The 25,785-nt window shown below is 41.7% G+C and overlaps 2 protein-coding genes across 3 annotated transcripts; one reads left to right on the forward strand and one right to left on the reverse strand.

Annotated features, from left to right (window-relative positions):
- The first annotated feature begins 495 nt into the window (after positions 1 to 495).
- LOC119005673 (potassium-transporting ATPase alpha chain 1) lies at positions 496 to 8,522 on the forward strand. Its single transcript, XM_037073525.1, has 23 exons — positions 496 to 682; positions 983 to 1,042; positions 1,296 to 1,499; positions 1,594 to 1,707; positions 1,832 to 1,966; positions 2,238 to 2,355; positions 2,469 to 2,737; positions 2,908 to 2,986; positions 3,664 to 3,783; positions 3,914 to 4,023; positions 4,118 to 4,252; positions 4,343 to 4,535; positions 4,681 to 4,856; positions 4,966 to 5,102; positions 5,282 to 5,432; positions 5,695 to 5,863; positions 6,129 to 6,283; positions 6,434 to 6,557; positions 6,802 to 6,947; positions 7,072 to 7,205; positions 7,685 to 7,786; positions 7,999 to 8,090; positions 8,187 to 8,522. The coding sequence occupies exons 1-23, from the start codon at positions 590 to 592 to the stop codon at positions 8,213 to 8,215; spliced, it is 3,045 nt and encodes a 1,014-aa protein (XP_036929420.1). The 5' UTR covers positions 496 to 589; the 3' UTR covers positions 8,216 to 8,522.
- On the reverse strand, positions 8,095 to 25,774 carry LOC119005672 (DENN domain-containing protein 3-like). 2 transcript variants are annotated; one of them, XM_037073523.1, is made up of 28 exons: positions 25,623 to 25,774; positions 21,430 to 21,575; positions 20,796 to 20,967; positions 20,544 to 20,651; positions 20,154 to 20,269; positions 19,847 to 19,971; positions 19,462 to 19,573; positions 19,091 to 19,210; positions 18,897 to 18,995; positions 18,261 to 18,380; positions 17,719 to 17,834; positions 17,369 to 17,524; positions 17,172 to 17,268; positions 16,967 to 17,070; positions 16,402 to 16,589; positions 16,074 to 16,233; positions 15,745 to 15,940; positions 15,497 to 15,665; positions 13,955 to 14,214; positions 13,683 to 13,853; positions 13,016 to 13,145; positions 12,668 to 12,775; positions 11,448 to 11,587; positions 10,935 to 11,095; positions 10,663 to 10,799; positions 10,375 to 10,493; positions 10,054 to 10,191; positions 8,095 to 9,738 (listed from the first exon to the last, which is right to left on the reverse strand). In XM_037073523.1, the coding sequence occupies exons 2-28, from the start codon at positions 21,511 to 21,513 to the stop codon at positions 9,520 to 9,522; spliced, it is 3,825 nt and encodes a 1,274-aa protein (XP_036929418.1). In that variant the 5' UTR covers positions 21,514 to 21,575; positions 25,623 to 25,774; the 3' UTR covers positions 8,095 to 9,519. The 2 variants fall into 2 exon arrangements, with proteins under 2 accessions (XP_036929418.1, XP_036929419.1); XM_037073524.1 differs by having other exon boundaries at positions 21,430 to 21,578; positions 25,623 to 25,743.
- Between the last annotated feature and the right edge of the window lie 11 nt (positions 25,775 to 25,785).

Below are 25,785 nucleotides of genomic sequence, written 5' to 3' on the forward strand. Positions count from 1 at the left end.
TGTGCGTTTCCTGGCTAGGGGTGACATTGTTGCTACCTGAGGTACCTTTTTACGTACTTGGTCGCGCTAAAGTGCGTGTTTAAACGTGCAGGTGTGCGTTTGTGCACATGTGCGTTTATGAAGGGGGAGTTGTCATGTATAAAAGGGTTTTCCAGACAACTCGTCCTGTTTCTGACCATTTCGTGTGCATGTGAGGGAGACACAGGGTGTGCATTTGGGACTGGACCCTAACTGACAGCCAAGATTTCGGGGGTGAAGAAGGATCGAGTGGTCTGGACCTCCATTGATTTAGGAGAGCAGTCCCCCATCACACCTGCAACCATGAATAAACAGGTAGGAGAGCCAGCAGATCAGCTGACGATCACTCAAGAATAAGTATTTTGTGAATGTTAAAAAAAGGGGGGGTCGAGCTTTTAGGCATGCTTTTGGGTGCTCAAAATACACAGTCCATTTGAAGAACACACAGCAGATACAGAAGTAAAAATACATACGGTATCTATCTAATCAATAACGTCAAGCCATCGGACAGGTAGATTTCCTGCATTAACATATTTTACCCACTGCTGCCTGTGTTAAGGACACATACGACATGTTCGAAATGGACGGAGACATGGACAAGAAGAAGAAGAAGAAGCAGAAGAAGAAGGAGAAACTGGAGGGCATGAAGAGAGAAATGGATATCGTAAGTAAAGAATGAATAATTTGGCAAAGACTAGTAGTAAAAGACAGCTGTGGTGAGTGATAAGACATGTGAGACAGTCGTTGTTAATAGTTTTGTACTGTAAATATCTACCTGAATGATACTACCGTTTCTCACACATGAAAAGAAATGAACTCAGACTTTTAGTTCAGCTGTCGCACATTTACAGTGTTTCCACCAGTTGCAAACAACCAGCCATGAATAAATGACCTTGATTCACTCTGACTTGCCCTTTAAAACTCCAGCTTGTTCTCAGTCAGTGTTATCTGTCTCCTCCTGCAGGACGACCATGAGATAACAATTGAGGAGCTAGAAATGAGATACAACACCAGCGTTACCAAGGTAAGAAATGTCCTCTGTAATGACCTTCTTTCTTTGTTGTATTTCTTGTGTTTTCTTTACGTCCTACTTCTTATAGGTTTGATTTATTAACACTTATTTTTTTACTTTTCTTTTGAACCATCCTCAACTTTTCCTGTCTTTGTCCCTTCTGTGTGTGTCCTTCAGGTTCTAAGACAATGATGTTTCCAAGCTAATTTTTTTTTTCCCAAACATTTTCACGTATATGATTTATTTTTCTGTTCTCCATCCGCAGGGTTTGACCTCCACCTTTGCGCGTCAGATCTTGGAGAGAGACGGTCCCAATGAGCTGAAGCCCCCTAAAGGAACTCCAGAGTATGTGAAGTTTGCCAGGCAGCTTGCTGGAGGTCTGCAGTGTCTGATGTGGGTCGCGGCCATCATCTGCTTCATTGCCTTTGGAATTGAACTTGCGCAAGGGAACCTCACCAGCTTTGACAATGTGAATTACATTTCCATACAGAGTGTTTACCCCATTATATCACTGTCAAAACAGAGATATGAACGTCAAATATCTTTGGCTCCTCTCACTCCAGCTGTACTTGGCCATCACCCTAATTGCTGTCGTCGTGGTGACTGGTTGCTTTGGTTACTACCAAGAGTTTAAGAGTACCAACATCATTGCAAGCTTCAAGAATCTGGTGCCACAGGTGAGTTGCACATCACCAATAAAAAACTATGAAAAATGTTTTCTTTCCTGTCACTCTTTGTCTTTCTTCGTACGCTCATCTCTTTTCATCTTTGCTAACCTTACTCCGAATGTCAATAAATTAGCAAGCCATTGTGATCCGGGATGGCCAGAAAAACCAGATCAACGCCTACGAATTGGTGGTGGGAGACTTGGTGGAAATCAAAGGGGGAGACAGAGTCCCTGCTGACATCCGCATCATCACTGGTCAGGGCTGCAAGGTAGGTCACACACACACATTTTATATGTGTCCATATATACATATGGGCAAAGACAGATGTACTTGGTTGATAAAACAGAGGCTGTGTTCCTGATCTGGTTGTGTTCATTGGGAGGCTGCCAAACCCATGTATGTGTAAACATCAACACTCTTCCACTTGTTCTGAGCTCCCAGTCCACAGAGATTAAGGCCAGCTCAGCTAACTGAGCTAACTAGCTAACAGCAGCTATAGGCATGTAATGAACCTTTTGGGAATATACTTTGTGTTCCAGGTGGACAACTCGTCCCTGACAGGGGAGTCTGAGCCGCAAACCAGGAGCCCAGAATGTACTCATGAGAATCCGTTGGAGACCAGAAACATTGCTTTCTTCTCTACAACCTGTCTGGAAGGTACAGTGAACAGTACACACATGCATGTAATAGCCTATTGTGTAAATCGCTTACATGTAAAAATTCTTCAACTGGAGCTTTAGCCATGACTGTAACTCTCCTCTCCTCCCCAGGTGTTGCTACAGGTGTGATCATTAACACGGGTGATCGTACCATCATCGGCCGGATCGCCAGCTTGGCGAGTGGCGTCGGCAACGAGAAAACGCCCATTGCCATTGAAATCGAGCATTTTGTTGACATCATCGCCGGTCTTGCAATCTTCTTTGGGTTCACCTTCTTCGTGGTCGCCATGTTCATCGGATATGCCTTCCTGGAAGCCATGATCTTCTTCATGGCTATCGTGGTGGCTTACGTGCCAGAGGGACTGCTGGCTACAGTTACTGTGAGTGACTTCAACCACAATATAAATATGGTGTCTAGTTTCCACTATGTCTTTGACTATATGATCAGAGCTGGTGTAAAGGGGAGTTTTTAGATGATGGCACAACAGTATCAATGTGGTTCATCATATGTTCTGTAGGCTTGACAAATCTAACCAGTCTCTGTTAACAGGTATGTCTGTCTCTGACTGCTAAACGTCTTGCCAGGAAGAACTGTGTTGTGAAGAACCTGGAGGCCGTGGAGACATTAGGTGTGTATGGCTGAACACCAGACCCATCCGGCTCCTGACAGATCTGTTGAGTTCAAGGACAGTCCGTCATGCCACCAGGAACATTTTTAAGTGATCATTTCAAGTTCAAAATGTTTGAAATTTTGAAATAACCCTTTGATCAGCTTTACCATCCAAAATAAAGCTTTACGATCACATGCTTACATCATCAACTACAGCTCCTCACCTCACGCAGCACTCTGGGTTACTACCATAATGGGTTTACATGCTTTAGTGCTCAGAAAACACACCAGTTTTCTTATTCTGTCCAGTGCTGCAGCTCTGTATTCCTCCCCCATCTGAAACCCACTGTTTTATTTCCTGTCTCTTTAAGGCCCCTCCTACTGAATACACAGTCTGCTCTGATTGGTCAGCTCATGCACACCTGAGCTCAGCACCACTCACAACAACAGAGCAGCTGTGCTAAATGATTTCTTAGGTGCCAATAAGCAGCTAAGCACTGAATTATTCAAATGTGTGACTCTGTGACATAGTGTGATGTCACAAAGTCACAGACTACCATGGTAGGTGGTGCTAGTAATGAGGCGTTCTAGTAGCAGTCATTCCTGCGGGAGAGAGGAGCTTTTGTTGGAGCGAACTTTAATAGGTTTCCCTTGATATAAATATATAGATGTTTGGTTTCTACTCTGTGTGTTTAGGCTCCACTTCCGTGATCTGCTCTGACAAGACTGGTACCCTGACCCAGAACAGGATGACTGTCGCTCACCTTTGGTTCGACAACCAGATCCACTCCGCTGATACCACTGAGGATCAGTCAGGTAGACACACAGAGAAAAGCTTGTTAATATGGGCTGGTTTGCTCATTTGACCATTAACATGCGTTTTAAAGGGTGGATTGTTTCACATTTGAGTAATCTTTCATTAATCATGTGATTGTGTGGTTTCCAGGCCAGAGTTTTGACCAGTCATCAGAAACATGGCGTTCACTGGCGAGGGTGGCCTCCCTGTGTAACAGAGCTACGTTCAAACCTAATCAGGAAGGTGTACCTATCCCAAAGGTACAGTTCGAGTTTATCCTTGTTGTCTTTGTTTCTAAATTGTTACAGGGAAAGATCTGTGTAATTTGTGTCTGACTTTAACCCTCTCACACAGAGGTTTGTGGTGGGAGATGCGTCAGAGACCGCTCTGCTGAAGTTCACTGAGCTCACTGTAGGGAACATCATGGACTACCGCAATCGCTTCAAGAAAGTGGTGGAGGTGCCCTTCAACTCCACCAACAAGTTCCAGGTGAGAGTTACTGCTTTTTGTCATCCTTTGACAAACACTGGCAAATGTATTTTTTTTTCTCCTGTGAACCATCTCTCTCTGTCACTCCAGCTGTCCATCCACGAGCTGGAGGATCCTCTCGACCTTCGCTACCTGTTGGTGATGAAGGGGGCTCCAGAACGTATCTTAGAGCGCTGCTCCACCATTTTGATAAAAGGCCAGGAGTTGCCTCTGGATGAGCAGTGGAGCGAAGCCTTTCAGACAGCCTACATGGACCTGGGAGGACTGGGAGAGAGAGTACTGGGTTAGTTAGTCCGTTACTTAGTGCTTATTATGGCTTAATGTGACATAATCATGTGGCATAGTTTTCCCAAAACTGTCAGTTCCCTTTACCTTACAGTGCATTGGATAAAATATTGTTCTATCTGCTGTTTCTTTTCTCATTCCAGGTTTCTGTCACATCTATCTGAATGAGAAAGAGTTTCCCCGAGGCTTTCAGTTTGACACCGATGAGATGAATTTCACCACGTCAGGATTGTGCTTTGCTGGTCTCATCTCAATGATTGACCCCCCGAGAGCCACTGTGCCTGATGCAGTGATGAAATGTCGTACTGCTGGTATCAGGGTGCGTCAGCGTTACTCCGCATACACATGAAACAGTCCAGTATTGAAAAATGCACGTGCCATATCTCTTTCCCTCTCTGATAGCATTCGTTTGGATCTTTGGATTTCAGGTTGTCATGGTGACTGGTGACCATCCGATCACAGCGCGGGCCATCGCGGCTAATGTTGGCATCATCTCGGAGGGCAGTGAAACAGTGGAGGACATTGCCCAGAGGAAGCGCATACCTGTAGAACAAGTCAACAAGAGGTACCGTATTTCCTGCAGGCTTGTATTAGAGGCAGGCCTTTATGATACAGTGATGGGGCATTGCTGGAGGTGATTACAGTGTAGTTGTGACATCACAACCACGACTCTGAGCAGCTCAATACTTTCTCAGTATGGAAACAGCACTTACGCCTGCTTTATGTTCAATTTCTCGTGTGTAGGGACGCCCGTGCCTGTGTGATCAGTGGTGGTCAGTTGAAAGAGATGAGCAGTGACGAGCTAGACGACGCACTACGGAACCATCCTGAGATGGTGTTCGCCAGAACGTCCCCTCAGCAGAAACTGATTATCGTGGAGAGTTGTCAGCGTCTGGTAAAAAAAAACATATTCAATTCAACAATTAAAAAACAATCTGTCCAATGCAAGTTTCCCTTGAACATAATTAGAAAAATGTCGAGGCATCACACTGAAAGGAGACTAGCTTTTTTCAATACTGCCCCCTGGGAGGATCGTGAAAGAAAAGGCAGCAGGGGAAGACACTGCTTTGCATTTATTCATATCTTGTGTGTATGATTGGATGACATTTTTGAGGCTTGTGACACATCTTTTCATTTTCAACCCCCTCCCCCCACAGGGCTCTATCGTTGCCGTGACAGGTGATGGTGTGAACGACTCCCCGGCGCTTAAAAAGGCTGATATTGGTGTCGCCATGGGTATCGCTGGGTCAGATGCCGCCAAAAACGCTGCAGACATGATCCTGTTGGACGACAACTTTGCTTCTATTGTCACTGGAGTGGAGCAGGGTGAGAAGAAACTCTGTGTTTTGATAAAACAATCTTAGCTCAGGGTCCACTGTCTGGGAGATGGCTCACTTGTCATCACATGATGAGGTGGTCATAACTCTCACAATAAAGTGCCCGCTTGGATAAATGTATCCCAACTTTCTGTGCTTCCTTTACCCCTGCCCCTCAGACATCCGGTGTCTCCCACTGATCGATGAAGAGTTTGTTTGCACTGATTATAGTGAGCTATTCTGTTGAGTTGAGGTGAGTTGATGTGTGTTTGTAGGCCGTCTTATCTTTGACAACCTCAAGAAGTCTATTGCCTACACACTGACCAAGAACATCCCTGAGCTGACTCCATATCTGATCTACATCACTGTCAGCGTGCCTCTTCCTCTGGGCTGCATCACTATCCTCTTCATCGAACTGGCCACTGATATCGTGAGTAATTACTTTATAGGTACCAGTTCAGCGAGACAAGAAAATGTTTGGTCACAAAACTGGCTATTTAGTTTTTCATCAAAGACAATGATTGTGTATAATATTTGCTCGTGTTGTAATATTGTTTGATTATTCCTGTCTCCCCTGTAGTTCCCCTCGGTCTCTCTGGCCTATGAGAAAGCAGAGAGCGACATCATGCACCTGAAGCCCAGGAACCCTCGCCGCCATCGACTGGTAAACGAGGCCCTGGCTGTGTACTCATACTTCCAGATAGGTGAGACGAAACATACCGTTAGCTAGATACATTAATCTGAAGACTTTGCATAAATACAAAATAGACAAACATAAACAGTACCTGAATGAATTTCATGCTTGAAGAATACATCACTAGCCTGTTAAGAGACCAGACACACTCTTTTGTCCATGCACAATAAAGCAGTGTGAGTGAGTTGTATTACGATGAGCCACATTTATAAACTGTTAAACTAGTATTCTTATTTCTTCTGTCTCTGTTTTAGGAGCCATCCAGTCTTTTGCAGGTTTTACAGATTATTTCACAGCCATGGCCCAGGAGGGCTGGTTTCCTCTCTTGTGTGTCGGCCTGCGTTCTCAGTGGGAGAATGTTCATCTTCAAGATTTACAGGACAGCTACGGACAAGAATGGGTTCGGATCCAATCTTTGAGTCCTTTTCAAACTGTGGACACATAAATGTCTCATTATTGTTTCCTGGGTGAATATAATTGTGTATTTTATCAGCCCCTCACCATGTCCTCTCATCTCTTTACAGACCTTCAGTCAAAGGTTGTACCAGGAGTATACGTGCTACACTGTGTTTTTCGTCAGTATTGAGATCTGTCAGATCTCAGATGTGCTGATCAGGAAAACTCGACGTCTCTCTGTGTTCCAGCAAGGCTTCTTCAGGTCAGTAAAGACCCACCAACAACACAAATCACTCTGCATGACATTATTTTTTTGACAGCTAAAATTACTATTGATCAATGATACCCCTTTTTGTCATTAACAATTGTAAATAAAGAGCCCAGGGGGGTTGGACTGCTGATTGGACAAATGAAACAATTTAAGGACATGACTCTTGGCTTTTTGAAATAGACATGAGCATTTTTCACAATGTTATGACATTTTATGGACTAAATGATTAATCATGAAAATAATGATGACAATAAGCGTTAGTCAAGCCCTAAAGTGGAACCAGCCAAAAACAAAGAGTCCTTGGTAATTGTATAAATATTTTAACACCTTATCCTGTAATTTATTTTAAGTGTATATGGTCTTTTAATTTTGTGTCAATCAATTGCACATGGAAACAATTACTCCTGAAGTATTATGCCCTGTAGATTCCAGCTGAATGTTTTGTTATTTGTGTGTTTACTTGTGTGCAGGAACCGTGTCTTGGTGTCCGCTATAGTCTTCCAGCTCTGCCTGGGTAATCTGCTTTGTTACTGCCCTGGAATGCCCAACATCTTCAATTTCATGCCCATCAGGTAAAGGCACACAGCCTGTTCAACATGGTCACCATCTGACATCAGAGGTCAGACTGGTGGTCTGTATGTTGTGAATTCTGAGGATATGCACTTCATAAATATGGAACCCGCAGGAAAAGATATTTTTCCACAACAAATGTTTTTTCCCCATGAGAATAAAAAAAGAAGCTACAGCTGGCAGTCTAATATTACATGTTGTGTTTTCTCTCCAGAGTCCAGTGGTGGTTTGTTCCTGTTCCATACGGTATTTTAATCTTTGTCTACGATGAGATCAGGAAGTTAGGAGTCAGAAGATATCCAGGAAGTAAGACATTTTACAATTTAATATCCATTTGTCAAGCATAACTCACATCTCTCGGTCTATTCGTTGTTCATTAATCTGTGGCTTGTGATCCCTCAGGTTGGTGGGATCAAGAGCTATATTACTGAGACCAGAGAAGCTCTTTCATTCGTCCATCTGTCGATATGCACAAAAGCATCGCTCATGAACAGAATGCTGCAAACCCAGAGGACCTTACTCAATTCACCACTCATCTATATAACTTTGTGATCTATGTATTTATAGCTTAAACTGTCTTTTAATGTCAAGGGCCTGCCTAAATCCTTGTAACAAAGTAAAAAGGAATAATTACTGAGTGGTCAATGAATAATTCACAGATCTGATGTGTTCCAGCTCTTTGACTGTGGCTGCATTGTATTTGTACAAATAAAGAATTATATTACTGATGACACCAAATGGAGAACAAAAGTTGAAACATTTTTACTCAGAGGTGATGTTTGCGTTTGACTAGAATGGAATCAGATTCACAACTGAGGACTTTTTGTGAAGTTTCTCATTTGACCTGGCACCTAAGAGTACCTCATGTCTTAGAATTTACAGTGGAGCAGTTTGTTTTCATTTACATTTTCTTGGAAGAAATAATGTGTGGTGGATTGATAACAGCTTGAAGTACATGTGGAAATAAAATATAAAACCAAGATTAATACTTTCAAATAATTGTGTTTAAGGCAAATTATGGAAAGTGAAAAAGCTACTGAACATTTTATGTTTTTACTGAAACCTAACTTTTCAAGTCTAAGAATGAAGGTCTTTCAGCAAAACCTGCACTCATCTATTTTCAAAACAGACTGTGAGAAAAGGAGGCTGCAACCATCTGTAGGTGACAAACGTAAGCAGCTTTAAGCGTGACTGCACAAGCAGGCTCACACAAACATGAGATAATAATACCTGAAAATGTACTTATAAATAAATGTTTGATAACAAAAAAATGACAACTTTATTGTGGCATTTCAGTACCTTACTGCTGTTGGCATCTGGACTAAATCAGGATTTCAAAACAACATACAGACAGCACAAACCTGATGTTTTTTTCACATCTTGTGTGCATACAAAGTGCTGTTCTTCATACTCTAAGACCAGTGTGAGAAACCAAATCTTTGTAACATACAATATATATTTTAAATAAAGGCTCTTTCTTCCACATAAATCTAATATGCCATCTTTAAAGGACTGCTTTTACCATTTTATGCTTTAAAAAAAATCCTCAAATGCCATTTTAAAGAGGCTACACATTAAGCTCCACAGAGTGAAAATAAACTTTCTCTGCCCTTGTTCTATTCAACCTACCACACGACGATCGTTTTGTCACAGTCAAATACCCAAAAGATACCAAGTTCCTTCTTCCTTCTTCTCCTCTCTCTTACTTCACTTGTGCTTTCTCCGTCTGTGTTCGCTACTCGACTTTCCAGATGGCGATCTTGCCGTCACGGCGCGCAGAGCCACTAAGGACATAGCGATCCTCCACAGAGCAGAGCGTCTGGATACTGTCCGAATGGGCCTGCAGCTCCTTTGACATAGCGTGGGTCTCTGGATCCATCACCAACACCTGACCTCTCAGCTGACCTTCACACTGACCTCCGACACTGCTCTGGCCACAACAACCCACCCAGATCTTAGGGGAGCAGAGGATAGTTGATGATTGAAGGTGGTTAGTTATGCGATTTACTTCATGAGTAGTAGAAAATGACACGTGACACAGCACTACAGTTTTAAGTATACATAAATTGCTTAACAGAGGCAAAATGTCCAATATGATTATATTTCACATAAACATGACTGCAACTAACAAATGAATCACGGCAAACATGACTCCATTTTTCTTCCTCAATAAGCTTTGTGTTCCCACGAACCACCAAGAAACTGGAGGTGTTCAAGTCACATTACTGTACACATACTAACAAGCTAGCATTTGTGTATCCCAGCCCACCTGGTCCTTGACTCGAATCATACAGGTGACTCCTGAACTTCCGGGCAGGGAGATTCTCTTGGTTGGACGTCTGTAGTTGTTAGTGTCCCAAAGACACAACTCCCCTGAGTCTGCACAGCCCGTCCACACCTGACCTCGCTGCAGCAAACACACAAAAACCCGGCTCAGCCAAGGAAGTTGCTATATTGCTGTATATGTACATCAAAGTGTTTGAAGACATTGTAAGTATAAAAAACCCTTTTCAATGAAGTGTTTAATGTATTTCTGGCAATTTGCTTGCTTAATTAATAGCCATAATTTAGGCTGGGTATTCAGAATCACCTCTGGGATGACGATAAAGCTGCTGAAGCTGCTGGGTGTACTCCGCAGGTCATCAGGAAGTGACATCCGTCTTTGTGGTGTCCCACTCTTTTTCAATTCTACAATGCTGTCACCACAACCTGCACACACATGCACACGGGCACACACACACACACGCAATGAAGTACAGTGAGCAGCAATAAGATTTTAGTGAAGAGCAATAAATGCTACTGTCATTTATTATTTGAGTGTGAGTGTGAAATAAGTTAGCAGAACAACTGTTGTGAGTATAAAGTGAAAAGCACTCACAGCACCACAGCGTGCCATCGTGGATCTGTATGGACGAGAGACGCTCACAACTGAGGTAGAACTGCCGCTTTACCTTGAGACTGGCCGAGTCCCACTGCAGAATCGTCCCATCACAGCTGCAGGAGTACGTCTGCTGACTGGGAGAGACAGTTTTAAAATACTGGTTAAACACACATGCTTTCACACTGCTGCAGCCCGTCCATTGAAACTCATCATTACACGACTGCTGTTAATGTTCGAACCAATAACACTAACAGCGCTTGTGTCTCTACCTGCCATGTTGATCTCTGCTGTCCACTGTGAGTCCAGTCACTTCACTTCTGTGTTCAGTCAGCTGTTTGTTGCAGGACATGCTGTGAGTGTCAATGATGTATATTACAGAGTCCTGAGAGCCAATCCACACCTGCTCCTGGATCAATCCCAGCATGCAGTTCTGCATAGATGAAGATACATTTTATTGATCCCATGACTGGATTTCACTTATTACAGCAGTTCATCAGTCACGAAGTGGGAAAAAGTGAAGATACAAACAGTGGTGGGATGATGGTTTCACTGTCTAGGAAAAGGGCTCACTTCTTAATGCCCCAGATTTGTTATTTCATTGATTTACACTTGACTTCAACTTCAAATGACGTCACTTGCAGCAGACTTTGCACAACTCCCTCTAGAGCCACAGAGATCCTCTACATGACCTTTAAACATACTCTGATGTGTAAAATTGGTGGAGTTCTTCTTTAAATAAATATTAGTCCTAGAAATAGACACAACAGCAAGTCTGCTCTCACCAGCTGCGACTCTCCAACCTGGATGCAGTCGTGCAGCATGGACCAGCTCGCTGCATCAAACACAACCACCCTGCCCCCAGTGAGAGCCACCCACAGCTTTGCGTTCATCTCACCCTCTGAGTCATTGCCAGTCAACTGACCTGTAGAAAGAAAGAAAGAGACAAAGGCTGGGAGAGCAGGGAACCAGTGGATTGTGAGTGCTGACTGTAAGCAGTAAAAAAAAAAAAAACATAGTGCTCTGCAGGGTGGTTTAGTCTGAGGACACCAGCACCGTGAAAATGAGAACCCCCATACAGTTCACAGACAGGGCCACGGTATTCATCTTCAGTGAAAATGGCATACGGAGTTATTTGCATTTTACATTTTTCCTTAATAAAAAGATTCTAAATTACAGTAGTTATTAACAGGGACCTTGACAGAAATAATCAGTAAGTCAATACACACTGTACTCTATCTCACAGCACACCTCAGCCACTATTTTATTTGTGTTGCCTCTGACCTCTATTACTTTTTTAAATCCTGTTAATCTGTTGTATTTAATTATTTAAACTCAGATCTCTTCAAACCACATCAGCAGCCAGCTGATGCTTTTGTTCTCCATCACAGTGTAAACACAGGAGAAACGGGACAACTTTCATCCTGCCTGCTAATACGCAGCACAACAAGACCTATGCGTTTATATGGCAGCGCCTGCTGTAATACAGACATTTACTATGTATCCATATGCACTCCTTGCGCTTACTGATGCGACCCCTTGAAAAAGAGATAAAGCGGTTACAGACGATGACATGACATGCTGGTATTCTCAAAGCTATTTTAGTTACATGTTTTGGCATGTGAATCAGTAGAGGATCACCACAGCTGGTAGCTGCAACACAGACCGTCAAAGTTATGTCCAATAAAAACAACATGAAGTTCAGGTTTATAAAAACAGGAATTCCCCTTTGACACCATTTAACAGTAGATGCCTTGTGCCTTTAACAACCAATGTGCAAAACAGAAGCCGCTGTACAGTAAATAAAACTGAGAAAATAAAGCTCACAGAAAATGTGAGGCACATGATAATCTCTGCACTCTGACAGGCCTTCAGTGTGTAAAACTGATTATCACCGCACAGAAACTTCTTTCATGCCCCGAGCAGTAAAGGACGTGAATATCATCGAGAAAGACCACAGGGAGATATACCCGTTAATCTGGGGCATTATTGCTGCACACAGTACCTGGTGTGTATAGCAGCACATGCACAGTCTGAGGTTCAGCCAGGTCCAGTGACGGGTTGATCTTGTGTTTTAAAGTCTCTGAGGTAGTTTTAGGCACCATCATGGGCACTGGTGAGGGACAAACACAGAGAATGAAAGGACGCGAAAGAGAAGGTGAATGGAGAGGGGAGGGGATTAAAAGTTCTAAAGGTTAGTTGAAAAGTAGCTTTATCAAAAATTATCTGGCTTGTCTGTAAAAGATAATGGTGATCTAGAACCAAAACGTCTACAAGCAAAATTGTATTTGTGTGAAAAGAAAGAAACAAAGAACAACAAGAAGAAAAAAGCAGCATAAGCTTGACCCCAGACCTTCATGTTTGATCCTGTCAAAGTAGGCCAGCTTTGAGGCAGCGGTGATGGACCTCTGGGTCTGCAGGCAGCCCATGACAGCATCCATCAACAGGACATTGGTCAGAGCCTGGGTCATGTACTGAGGATCCTAGAGAGACAATAAATAAAACTATACGTTAAAGAAATGTTAGTATACTTCATCGTTGAATCAAGTGGGGAGAGCAAAATAACAAAACACATCGTAAACTGACTTCCATAGTCAAACAAGTAACCAGATCACTGCTGTAATTATCATATGCAAATTTGCACCATTTGTCAACCCTATATCCGCTGTAACCAGCAGCCAACTCCACTACTGGAATGATGGTGAAGTAACTTTCACCAGTCTTTACAAAAACTCACTCTACCATTATTTACTGTAATTGAAGCCAATGTAATGATCAAATTCCAGATGCTGTTTCCCTTTTTTGGTAGCACAGGAGAGAAACTGCTTTCAGGGCCTAGCAGGGGTTACAGACAACAACAGGAATAGTTTATTTTCACTTTAAGTCCATTTATTACTGCAACACAATAATACAATAAATGACTATTGTGGTCATGTGTTTCATGCACTTTCAATTTATAACATCTGAAGGCCTGGTCAACCAAAACACTTCAGAATATCTCCCTGCAGGCTTTGCTGTACCTTGTGTTGGTCGGCCATCTTGCGTCCAGCCCACATCTCTTTCACCACAAGGTTCCAAAGTTCAGTCTCTGTCTTCAGGTTGGCTTCAAACACCTCAGGCCTGCCGGAGGTGCGGATGCGAAGGGAAGGGATGCGAACAAGAAGAAATGGAGCGGAGGCAATCTTCACCTCCTGCACAGAGATGGGAGAGTTATTTGTTGAAATAAGAGTGTAGGGTTTTGAATGAAGATGCAAAACCTAAGTTAAAGAAAAAAGGATCACAGACACTTGACCTGTATCTCTCTGAACTTTGTGATTTCCAGATAGCCCGGTCGTCCCTCAGTCAGCAGGAACAGACGTTTCTGCGTCATGGCAATTTTACCGACGCCTCGGGAGGTCTTGACACACGACGACAGCTTGTAGACACACTCGTTGTTGTCAAGACAGTCTATGACCTCAGAGGGCAAGTTGACGTCTTGTGCCGCAGCCTCTGTCTCCTTCCAGAAGGTGTAAAAGTCTCTGAATAGTTCGGGGTCCACCTGGTTTGTCTCGTCTGTGGCAGAGAGAGAGAGAGAGAGAGAGAGAGAGAGAGAGAGAGAGAGAGAGAGAGAGAGAGAGAGAGCGAGAGAGAGAGAGAAAACAGGTGTAGGCAGACAGAAAAATATTTTCCAAGATAAAAACACAGTGATACATCGAGGGAGAAGAAAAACACGTGCTGAAAATATGTACAGAAATACACCGATACACATAAATTAAATCAGTTCCACATTCAGCCTCAGATGACTCAGAATAGTACATATTGTTCTTCACATGTTACTAAATGACTGTCTGACACACCAATTAAAAAACCTTCCTATTTGCTGATCAGTCCTGCTAGTCTGTCTGATTTTTTTTCCCCCAAGATGGCCATGCATGATTGCCTTTCTCGTGTGAAAACCATCAAAACAAAGATGGGGAAAAACACACTGGAAAAAAACAAAACTAATTAGAGTGGCTTCAAAGACTTTGTGTGAAGTGGCTCAGTGACCATCTGAATCCATTTCATGACCCTTGTGACAGGACATCGACCCTCTGTTTCCCTCATGTTCTCCATTTTTACAGCAGGTTCTGAAAATTATGTTGAAAAATTATGTCGTCATTTAATTCATTATATGAAATTTGTTATAAAAAATATACTCTTTAGTGCCGCTTTAATGGGCTCACTGATTCCTATAACCCACCCAGACAATTAATTAAATAAGAAAACCATTGTCAAACAACTAATAAGTGGTCCCTGGGAGGCCAATCTGACTCGACTCTACTCCCACTTGATGCATTAAATGGCCAGTCTGAGGTGAAGAGCTGTTATTTATTCAAAGAAAACATTAAATTTATTCCAACCAAAACAGTAAGTAATATAGCATTTTAAAGTCTTTGTCTAGTCACTAGACAATTATATCATTCACAGTATTTTTACTATGAATCTGTTCCCTTCACTTCAGCTGGACACTGGTTTGTGTGGCTGTGTGAGCATAACTAGACATTGAGTACAGACTGTACTTCATGCTTACAGAACAGTAAAGCGGCATAACGGATCATCTGAGGGCTGCTTGATCCCACTCTGTCAGCAACAACTCCTGAAATCGATTTGCATTCTTTGCATTCTTTTGGTTTCTCAACTGACAACAAACTAATTACTGTATCGTCACTTCTGAGTTCACTCTGTCAGCTCACAGCGCATCAAATCAACACTCCAGCATTTGTTGGTCTGATGTTTGATACTGAAAGCTTCTATACAAGATATCAAACATCGAAAGTGATCTCCAGACTACATACATCAGACTCTCCTCACTTACCAATAATGAGAGCATCAAATAAACGATGTATGGTGGCTACATCCCTAACAATCCCGCTCTCCTGGACACAACGCACAAACTCTTCCTGATGCAGATGCTTTCGGGGAAGCTTAAACTTCTTGACGTGGTCGTCAGGCTGCACCATCGGCTTTTCGTTCTCCGTCTTCACCTAACAGATGGAAAAAAAAGCCACGTCCATCACCACCAGTTCGACGGGACGGGAATAAACGTTGTGTAAACTGACAGACCTTGAGGATGAGTCTCTTAAGTTCAGGTCGTCTCTCAGCTTGATGCCTCTCGTCTCGGTGCAGCGAGTCCACGAGCCATGTGACCATTTGTGTGGGGAAGATGGCGGTGTCTGTCTTGTAGAGGTTCTGGAAATCACCCAGAGCGTCCAGTCGCCGTGAACACAATGTGTTGATGAAACCACGCAAGAAGTAGAATCTACAGAGGGAAAGCTATTCTTAAACTTTAAGTACCTGAAGTCAAAACCAGCATTGACCGGTACGAATTGAAATATAGATACAGTAATAAGTATGACAGGGTTGTTCCAGAAAGGATGAGAAAAGAAAAATACCTGGCCAGCAGAGCTGGATCTTCGTTTTGGGCAGAGAAGATGGCCTTGCCAAGCTGGTGGATCAGCTCACTGTAATAACTTTGGACGGAGTGGACAGACAGAGTTGCTGGGAAATCTGGGAGTTTAAACACCTTTACCGGCTTAGGAGTACATCTCAGAGCTAGTAGACACAAAGAGATAACAGGGAAAGAGAAAATGTGCGGAGGAAGATGAGGTGACAGCAAGAGGGGGAGAGAAACAGACAAAGGTTTAATCTTTTCCAAGCTATTTTGTCTATAACTTGACAGCTTGTACCTCTGCTTCGTCTAAACTTCCTCTGCAGTCTCACCAGGGTCAGGCAGGATGGTCCTGGTCAGCAGCATGTTTCTTTGGAAGCTTAAAGTCTGGTCGTCTCCGAGGTTTGGGAGGCTCATGCCCAGCCTCTTACTCAGCCTGTTTTCTGTAGCAGAGCTGTTTCTCCGAGCTTGAATCTCCTGCATGGTGGGTCTGCGTGGGACTTCAAGCATAGCCTTCATCCTAGATGACACATATCACAAACTACACATTGAAGGGGTATTTTTACAGCACAACTCAAGATTTTGCCATACAACTAGAGAAGACTGCAGTGGTTATTTGGCCTCAGCTAATTTTACCTCAGCTTCAAAATGAAATCAGAACTCACTGAGATCAACTACATGTGGCATAAGCGACTGGATCTATGGATGTATTTTCAGTGTACACTTAGTTTCAAGTTCCCGCAGAACTAAAACAAATCCAATACAACAGCCATGCTATAAATCCTACATTTATGAAGCTTACAATGTTCAGTTTTCATCAATGACAGACACACACATTGACTTGAGGCATATCAACATTTGGTTTGAGGCTTTTTAGAGGTAGGTTTAGCTACTCACCTCTGCATCTCAGTGCGAGTGCTGAGTTCCATTCGAGCATAGTTGTCCATTTTCCTGTTGAGACGATCCCTGAGGAATGAATGGAAGATGTGTGTCTCCAACACCTGGAACACAGCCACATTAATTAGAAAATAAGCACCAGGCCTAGAGTTCCATGTCAGATAAGAGTCAGCTAAAACGATAGAAAAAACCCCCTGCTGTTTACCTTCTTGTAAAAAAGCTGCTCAGATGGCTCTCTGGTTTTCAGGAACTCTTCGCTATTAAACACTCGATGTTCATAGTTCAGATGACTTCCAACATCCCTGATATAGACACAAACATGTATGTATATATTAACAAAATACATACATTTTAGGCAAACCATCTCACTAGATCTCAGTAAACAATGAACATTCACAAAACCTGAATATGTTGACAATCAGCTCCAGTGTGGTCCTCTGGATGTCATGGTTGAGGTTGTGCTGCCACGCTCTCCTCTGTGCCCGCTGCTCACTGATCTCAGTGCAGGTTGCACGCTTGCACTGATACAGGTCAAAGTGTATCTTCAGGGACTGACATCTGCAAAAAACACACTCATGATGTCTAATTTTTCAACAAGATTGAGAAGAAGCTACTGAATAATCAGAGCTGTACATCTTCAGTCCAAATCCATCTGCTGCTTTCTTTTAGTTTGTTTGTTTTGATTTCTGTATAGTATAATACTATCTAGAAAATAGCTGTAATCATAGCATTCTTGGCACTGTAGTGAGTACCTCTGGTTGAAGCACTCTGCAGCAGCCGGGGGAATCTGTGGTAGGTCAAGAGTCTCAGAACAAGAAGTGGAAACACTTCCGTTGTCGATGTCGATTAGGATCAGATCATCTGTTTCCTACATAGGGAATTATCAGAAATCAAATAAATCATTCCCCTCTTTATGAGCTCACTGATACGTTTCTGAAGTAAATACATATATGACATTATTTAACAAAAAAGTCCATGTTACTTCTGTGATCAAGGAAAAATGTAGTAAATACAGCCAAAAAGAAAGAAATGTAATATGTAAACAAATGTTTATGTTTTGTGGTCAAGAATAGACACAATGGCATTGTCATGCCTCTCATAATCCTGAATAAGACTGAAACAGAAGGCTTGACTCTGTCCTGCTGTTCACACTCAGTCATTTCATCATAATTTCTTAATTTGAGATGAATTTAATAAATGACAAAATTACCCAATGTACATTTATCATCATTTTCTACTTCCAAAACTATCTTTTACTTTAAGATTAAACTCATTTGGTAGACCATGGACTCACAGCAGCAACTTCTTCTAAATGTCTGAGATGGCAGCCCATGAGGAAGGCTGTAGGAACCATGAGAAAGTCCAGCATGCCTGTGGCCAGGACAGGAACATAAGGCTGCTGCCATGACAGAGGCTGGAAGAAAGATCAGCGAGGTATGAATGGACAAATTCATGCATCAAAAGATTTAAAGGACGAGTAGCTTGATGAGGGATTGTGGAGGACTCAGAACCTTTCAATGCTGCAAAAATATTCTTAAATCGTTTTTTCTTCCTAATAGTGGGGTATCATTTCAAACTAAACTTAATGGCTCGACTTAGATCAGTATCATAATATTAACTGGATTGTGCTACAACTTTTTTTCGCATTCAGTTTCAGCATCCAAAGATACACATTTATACAAAAGGGACTTTTATTTTCCTGAATATCAACAGGAAGTCTCTAACCCTTAAAAAGCTTCCAACTGCAGCTCTGCCCTACTTTTCCTTTCACTTGATTTTAAAGCCAATGTTTGAGTCTTAATGAAATGAAACAGCAGTAAAAACTAAATTTGATTTGATTAAAGTAATCTTAAAACCACAGTTATGTAATAAATTCAATAAAAATCAAACTTTAAAAATACTGTGCGCTTTCCAGATGTTTTCAACTGACCTGCAGAAAATGCAACAAGCTCTCAGCCACCAGCGTGAGCCTGGCCCAATCAGCAGAAAATAACACAACCCGCTGCTCCTGCAGGAGACAGGACAGCACCTACAGAGACAAGGGCAGAAAGCAGGACAAACAGAGAAGTGATAGTTAATGTGAGCCTCCTCCTGTTTCACTAACACAACAGGTGTGTGCGATACCTGCAGTAGCTGCTGTGGCCTGAAGCAGAAGAAAGGCAGATGGAGGTCTAAATCTACAGCTGGGTGTTCTTTGTCTTCTCTGGATGGCAACACGATGGTCAGAGGACGCAAGGTGAACATCTGCACAACATACATAGGTTCACTGTTCTTCCGTGAGTATGAATACATGTACACACATTTACAAGAATGCTACCATTACATATAGTAGTTTGCCATATCAGTAATCTGAACATGATAGGTGTTGGCTCATGATATTATGAATGTAAATATTTTTAGGACCAGTAACCACAGAGAATGGATCTTTATATAACTGCAGTTTGGCTTTATAATTAGAGTCAAATTCTCTAAACAAAGCAAACAAACAAACACACCAAATGTAGCTGTCCAGGCGGGGGGATAGGCACCAGTGCCAGCTTGGCTGCAAACTCCTTCACTCTCTCCTCCACGTCTGACAAACGACAGGTTCTCAGCTCGATTAACAGACTAACAAAGCAACAGAAACACACAGAGAGACTGAGGGATTCACAGAGCTGTAACGCCAACAAAATGTGTGATAACCAAAGTTTTGATCCAGTTATTTACAGAAAATCTTGAAATGAAGATGAATAAACACCAATAAGCATAACACCAATGCTATTAGTCTGCTGACAATTACATGGGCGCCCATGAACAAAAATATTTCTGAACTGAACATGGAAACAAAAACCCTTTTGAGATTTTATTCAGGCAAACAGGTTGGTTTCATACATTTCTCACCATGACAGACAATCTCTGAGTGCAGTGAAGTAAGGATACTTGGATATGACACAGAAACTGTAGGCAGAGAAAAGCTGAGATGACTTGAAGGACCCAGCTCCGTTCGGCAAGACAGACGTCTCCTCCTGTAAAAACACAGGAAAGATGATGGTGAAACTCCTTAAGTATAATCAACAATTATGGCCATTGTAGTGTATCTAAAATGACTTTGTCTCTGTGTTAGGTTAGAGATCTGCCTGGTGCAGCAAAACACATTTGGGATTTAGGACACTGATATGTGTGAGGTGTGATGTGTAGTACTGTGTACCAGTACTGGACGGTAACATTGCATTACTACTCCATGGGACTTGTTGCCAAAAACGTCAGTGAAAACCAGGAAGTGGAACTGTTCATCTTTCTGTTCTTTGGTTACTTGGAGTCCACCTGATAAAGAGGAAAAAAATATCAGAACATGTTAACATGTAGGCAAATCATGTCAAGTTGGTGCTACTAAATGGCTGAGGGATATGCATGCAGACAATTAAATATCTTAATTTTTGAATCACAACCTCAGCAATTAAATTATGAAGAATATATTCCCAGGTAATACCAGTCTGAATATCATATTTTTTCAGAAGATTTAATTATCTTCATGTTTTTTTCCTCATGACACTAAACTTATCCTGGTCTAAATGGAGACTTGTCTGTGTCCGTCTACCTGGAAAGCAGAGTTGAGGTAAAGCCATTAGGTCAATGTCTTTAGGAACAATTACATCTTCACCTCCTCCTCTTCCATCTGCTCCTCCACCTGCAAATATGTGAGGGGCTGAAAGACCATAAAACAAAGTTACATATATCATCAATGATAACGCAGGTAAAATTACCGGGTCAAATCAGAAACGTTGAGGCAAACAACATGCTTATTACCTCCATGGATAAAAGTATCGCACCAGAAAAACAGGTGACAGACCTTGACTGGGAGGTAGTTCCCTCTTCTTCCTGAGAAAGGAGCGCCGCCTCTTCCCATGGGATCTCGCTGCTTTGCCCTCAGCTTGCGACCTGCTGACGAAGGGAGGCGCGAGGACGTGCAGTACCTCAGGCTCCAACAGGAGGTGCTCTGGAATTCCATTATTGCTAATTTTCTGAGTGGGAGACAGGAAGGGAAGGATTGGCTGGACCTCTATTCTTATTAGCTCTGATAATGTTATATTAATCTACATTACACATATTCTATATATATGCCTCATGCCATGACTCATTTAATGAAAGAGAGAAGGGAGATCCTGAAACTCAGATGTCATCAACACTTGTAGCACATTATTTCAGTTGTCTGTGGCAATGGTTTCCGTGTTTCTTCAGTGCACGCTTATTCAAAGCCAAATATGTTTTTTCTTAGTGAGTAATAAAATAATAAAGTACATGGTACATGACCTGGTACATGGGAATCTGCAGACAATTCTGCCTTTACTAGATAATGACAGCTGTGATACAGTCAGGAAACATGGAAGAGAGAGGCTTAACATGCCAGGCTGGAATTGAACTGGGATTGTTGCAGCCACATGCTTCGCCTCAAGGTGTGTCAGGTTGCATTTGAAGGCAAATACCTGGTAGACCTCCCTCAGTTTGTCATCAGATGCTCCCACCACCACACAGGCTTCCAGCAAAACAGGAGGCAGACAGTCCACCATCACTGACACCTGCTCAGGGACCCAGTTGGACCAGCAGAACTGGGCAGAGGGCCAACTCTGACCTGCTGGATCACAACCAATGAAAAGTGACAGAGAGGCAACAGAGATCAGGAAACATTGCCAAAGAGTAAACAAACAGATACAGATAACAGACGATACATTTCTTTCAATTCATCTTTCTGCATGAGAGCAGCTAAATAAAGTCACAACACGACAGAGTGGTTGTCCAGCACATTAGACCCTGTCAAACATTTTCCCACCGCTGGTTTATTCAGAGATGTAGGGTACAGAAATAGCTTAAATTATCACGGCTACACAACGTGCACAGAACCAGACAGTTTAATTTGATTTTATTACATCAGAGACTACGTGGCTCCGTTATCATATTTTCCTAGTGTCTTACAGGTGCTGCACACAACTGTATAATTCACAACATGTGGCAGCTTTTTGAGACTTTTCTCCAGCGCTGCAGTTGTCCAGTTTTCACTCACACCATGAGTCAACCCTAAATCTACAGATATACAATGTGTACCTGCAAATTAATCATATGTTTCACGTCTCAACTAACCAAACCATAACTGAACCAATTTTTAAAAAATCTATCACGAAGGCTATCATTATTTTTCCTTTTTTAATGTATTCATATTTCAATACTGCCAGCAAGGTGTTTGGTCAAGTGGTGCTATGTTTTACCCTTGCTTACAATAAATCCATAAAATAACATCTGGTATAGCTCTGAACCAAAGGCCAAGTATCTAAAGCTCCTAACAGCATCTGGTGTGCATGGCCCTGATGTGACATGAAATCCTTTACACTGGCCCGATTAGTCCTGTGCTCTCTTAGTCAGGAGTGTCTCTAATCAGGCTACAGAAAAGGCTAATGGTAGCACATGACATCACAACTAATTACTGATGCAGATAAAGCTGCTGCCTGGATGCTCAGGAAGTTCTATAAGGCATAAGCTGCTTTTACGGTTTAAAAAAATTGCTGGAACTGACTATTTTTGCAGCGGCCTAAAGCTTGAGTGTAACCCCAATACACCTAACTTCCCCTGTCTGGAGAAAAGACATTTCAAATAGTCTGAAGCAATAGGCATCTTTCGGACTGTGCAAATGTTTCAATATATTTGAAAGAAACCTTGAAGATATGCCAATTCCAATTAGGATCTTTTGAACTTATTTAAAGTCTAGTAATGAGCAGATAATGACATCACTTTGTGAGAGAAGAACTGTCCCTTTATGTCAAGTTAAGTGTATAATGGTTAAGAAGACAGGCCATATTCAATACTAAATTAAATGCAGTATCCTTGATAAGATTTGAGGTCACAAACAATAACAAAGTTGCAAAGCAAATCTTAAATCAGTCCATATTCAAAAAGATCTGTGAGGACAGTCTGGAGATTTATCCATCTAATACACTGTGGGACTGATTACCGCTGTATGAATAGGTGTCTGGAACAAAATATAATTGTCAGCACTTTGTAAGCTTGTCATTTGAACTCTATGGCAACAGTGGCAACCATGAAGTGAAGTCCATATGAGTAAAGGGGAAAATAATGAGATTAGTTGAGCTCATTTAAGCCATGTGGGGCAGGAAACATGATGTCACTCATCATTTAATTAGTGCTTCTCAAAGCACATCCACATACTGAGATAAAGCACAAAAACATTTCCTCTGCTGCTCTTTTTTTTTGCTCGGCTGAGTCACTACATGAAGGGAGCAAATTGTTTTAAATCACATTTTCCCTCTTTCTCGGCATGGTCTCTTCTTGGAAAAGAAGGCTCATGTGTGCAGACGAGGGTGGATACAAACACACAGGACTTGGAACTGGGCCACAGCGAATGGTAACACCAAGCTGAGCTTAAAACAGCTGCAGATGAAGACTTGTCACAAGGTGTAAGTAACGTTAGTAACACACTACAGTAAGCTTCAATATTTATCTCTATCTTTGCTAAAAAATTGCTTGAAATTGTTCAACCACTGCAATAACCTTTGCCACAGCATAGCAGTCCTCAGCAGCAAGAAGGCGCTGCAGAACTGAACTGATGGCCCATAAAAAGTGTGTCACATGACCTGCAGCAACCCGTTTATTACCGGACAGAGGATCCGATACGATCGTCATAATATACATTAAAATTAGATGATCCTTGAAAATTAGGGAAAATTCCTCATCAAAGCCTCACAACAGACCCATTTAGTGTTACAACTTCAAAGAATATCAAAGCACCCTTAGAGACACGAGATTAGGAGGTCGAGCTTGCCAAGGAAAGTAAATCTAAATCAAATGTGCCGTTGAAAACCAGTGATGGACTATAACTAAGTTACTTGTTCTTTACGTGAGTGTTACTTGAGCTACTTTACTTCCACTTCATAACATTTTAGAGGCAAATATTGTAATTCTACTCTACACTCATTTTGTATATCTTAAGTTACTAGATACTTTGCAGATTGCATGCTTCATCATAGCCAAAGTAGCACGTTTTTAAATAAATTAATTTCACCTGTACTTGGTGTGTCGCACTGTTGCGACATCGCAATATTCATGATAACCCTGATATTAAAAATATATAAATGCACTTTGTGTTAATGATACACATATGACATTATCATCTGACTAATCCTGCAAACAGTTTTGGCCTTGTCTTTTGTTTCAGTCCACCAGTTTGACTTTTCACAAGTAACTGAGTAAATGATAGTTTGTTTGTTCTCCCTGTACACTTTCTTTTTTTTTTTTTTTTTTACAGTTATGGTTACAGACTCTCCACTGACCACTCTCGTATCTTGAGGGTTATTTGTTTGCTTAAATATAGCCTATATATATATATATATATATATATATATATATATATATATATATATATATATATATATATATATATATATATATATATATATATATATATATATATATATATGTAGATAGATGTACCGTATACAGTTTCCTTGACTAAGTTTGACCATGATAATATTTTAATTCTGACTGATCTTCGTGGCAGCAGATGAGAAAAACACTGACTCTGCTAATAAAAAATATGCTAAACATCAGATCCAATCAATCAATCAATCATCGCCAATCACTATACGTCTTTGTATAAAGTATGTCAAATCATGTATAATTTACTTTACTTGCACGTTTGGTACATAAGCAGATTTATTGAGAACATTACTTTTGATACTTATCTATATTTGATATCAGATGCTATAAGACTTTAATTCAAATGCTATATGGGTGACTATTGTTTTTATCATAGTAATATATTCACATGCTATCTTTACTTTTACTCACTATTGAGTACTTTTTACAAGACTTTTTAAAACTCAGCAATCTAATGTAAAGAGCTGAGGAGCAGGGAAAAACAACTACAGGCGAGCATTTGCACAAACAGAAGCAAATGAGGAAGACATCTGACCAACAGGACCACTTCGAGGGAAATAAACAGCAGGTTATGTGCACAGCAGTGAAGTGAAGAGCAGCTGACAGTCTCATGTCTCCAACTTTTTATCTCTGATTTGCCCCAGTGCAAACCCACGTAATTGTATCAAACAGAGGCTTAACCAGTTCTCGTGAAGACTGGCATGTTTAGACTGCAGCCAGTTATATCTTGAACACAGCAACGTGACTTTCTTTCACTTTTCCATCCTTTTTTCTCCAGCATTTACAAGAAGAATTTAAACCATAGAGGAACTGACGTACGTTGAGGTTTTACTTTAAAATGGGTCAGTTGCACTATACAACAAAACAGCACAATCATTGTCTATGCTTTGCATTCTTCAAGCTAATTTACCACCGCATGTACAAATGTGTCATGGTAGAAAACTTGTCATGCTCTTATGATCCCAAATAACACTTTTTTTTCACATTTAATACAATTTTGGTGTCATATTTCCGCGCATGCCGACACACCGCAGGTCTGAACAGGTTAGGAGGAAATAATTGAAGCATTTAGCGTTTAGCAGAAGTTCACTGTTATACTGCAGCTGCGGCATGTGACCGTGCGTCACAGGCTGCACAGGTGAGAGGATGCCTGTTGAAGAAACACTCTGAAGAGACGAGAAAACTAACTTGTCATTAAAAAGTTTGAGAATTCTTTCTCGGTTCACTCACTCACCTCCTCACAGACTACGGTGCGGCTCCTCATTCACCCCCTAGTCTCGGTCATGACAGCAGCCCGAGGACTAAGGCACCCAGTCCGGCCGGTGTTGTGACGAGCTACGTTTCCCCATCACGGTTCTTCCTCTCTTAGCCACGCCCCCCCGTCAAAACTGCGAAGG

Source organism: Acanthopagrus latus, chromosome 17 (genome assembly GCF_904848185.1).
Source record: "Acanthopagrus latus isolate v.2019 chromosome 17, fAcaLat1.1, whole genome shotgun sequence".
Lineage (NCBI taxonomy): Eukaryota > Metazoa > Chordata > Actinopteri > Spariformes > Sparidae > Acanthopagrus > Acanthopagrus latus.

Coding starts and splice junctions, on each gene's coding strand:
- LOC119005673 (XM_037073525.1), top strand. CDS start 590: ATGTTCGAAATGGACGGAGACATGGACAAGAAGAAGAAGAAGAAGCAG. Junction 683..982: donor TGAAGAGAGAAATGGATATC/GTAAGTAAAGAA, acceptor CTCCTCCTGCAG/GACGACCATGAGATAACAAT. Junction 4,253..4,342: donor ACTCCACCAACAAGTTCCAG/GTGAGAGTTACT, acceptor CTGTCACTCCAG/CTGTCCATCCACGAGCTGGA.
- LOC119005672 (XM_037073523.1), bottom strand. CDS start 21,513: ATGGTGGACTGTCTGCCTCCTGTTTTGCTGGAAGCCTGTGTGGTGGTG. Junction 19,972..20,153: donor AATGTTACCGTCCAGTACTG/GTACACAGTACT, acceptor GTGTTTTTACAG/GAGGAGACGTCTGTCTTGCC. Junction 17,071..17,171: donor AGCAGCTTTTTTACAAGAAG/GTAAACAGCAGG, acceptor GCTGTGTTCCAG/GTGTTGGAGACACACATCTT.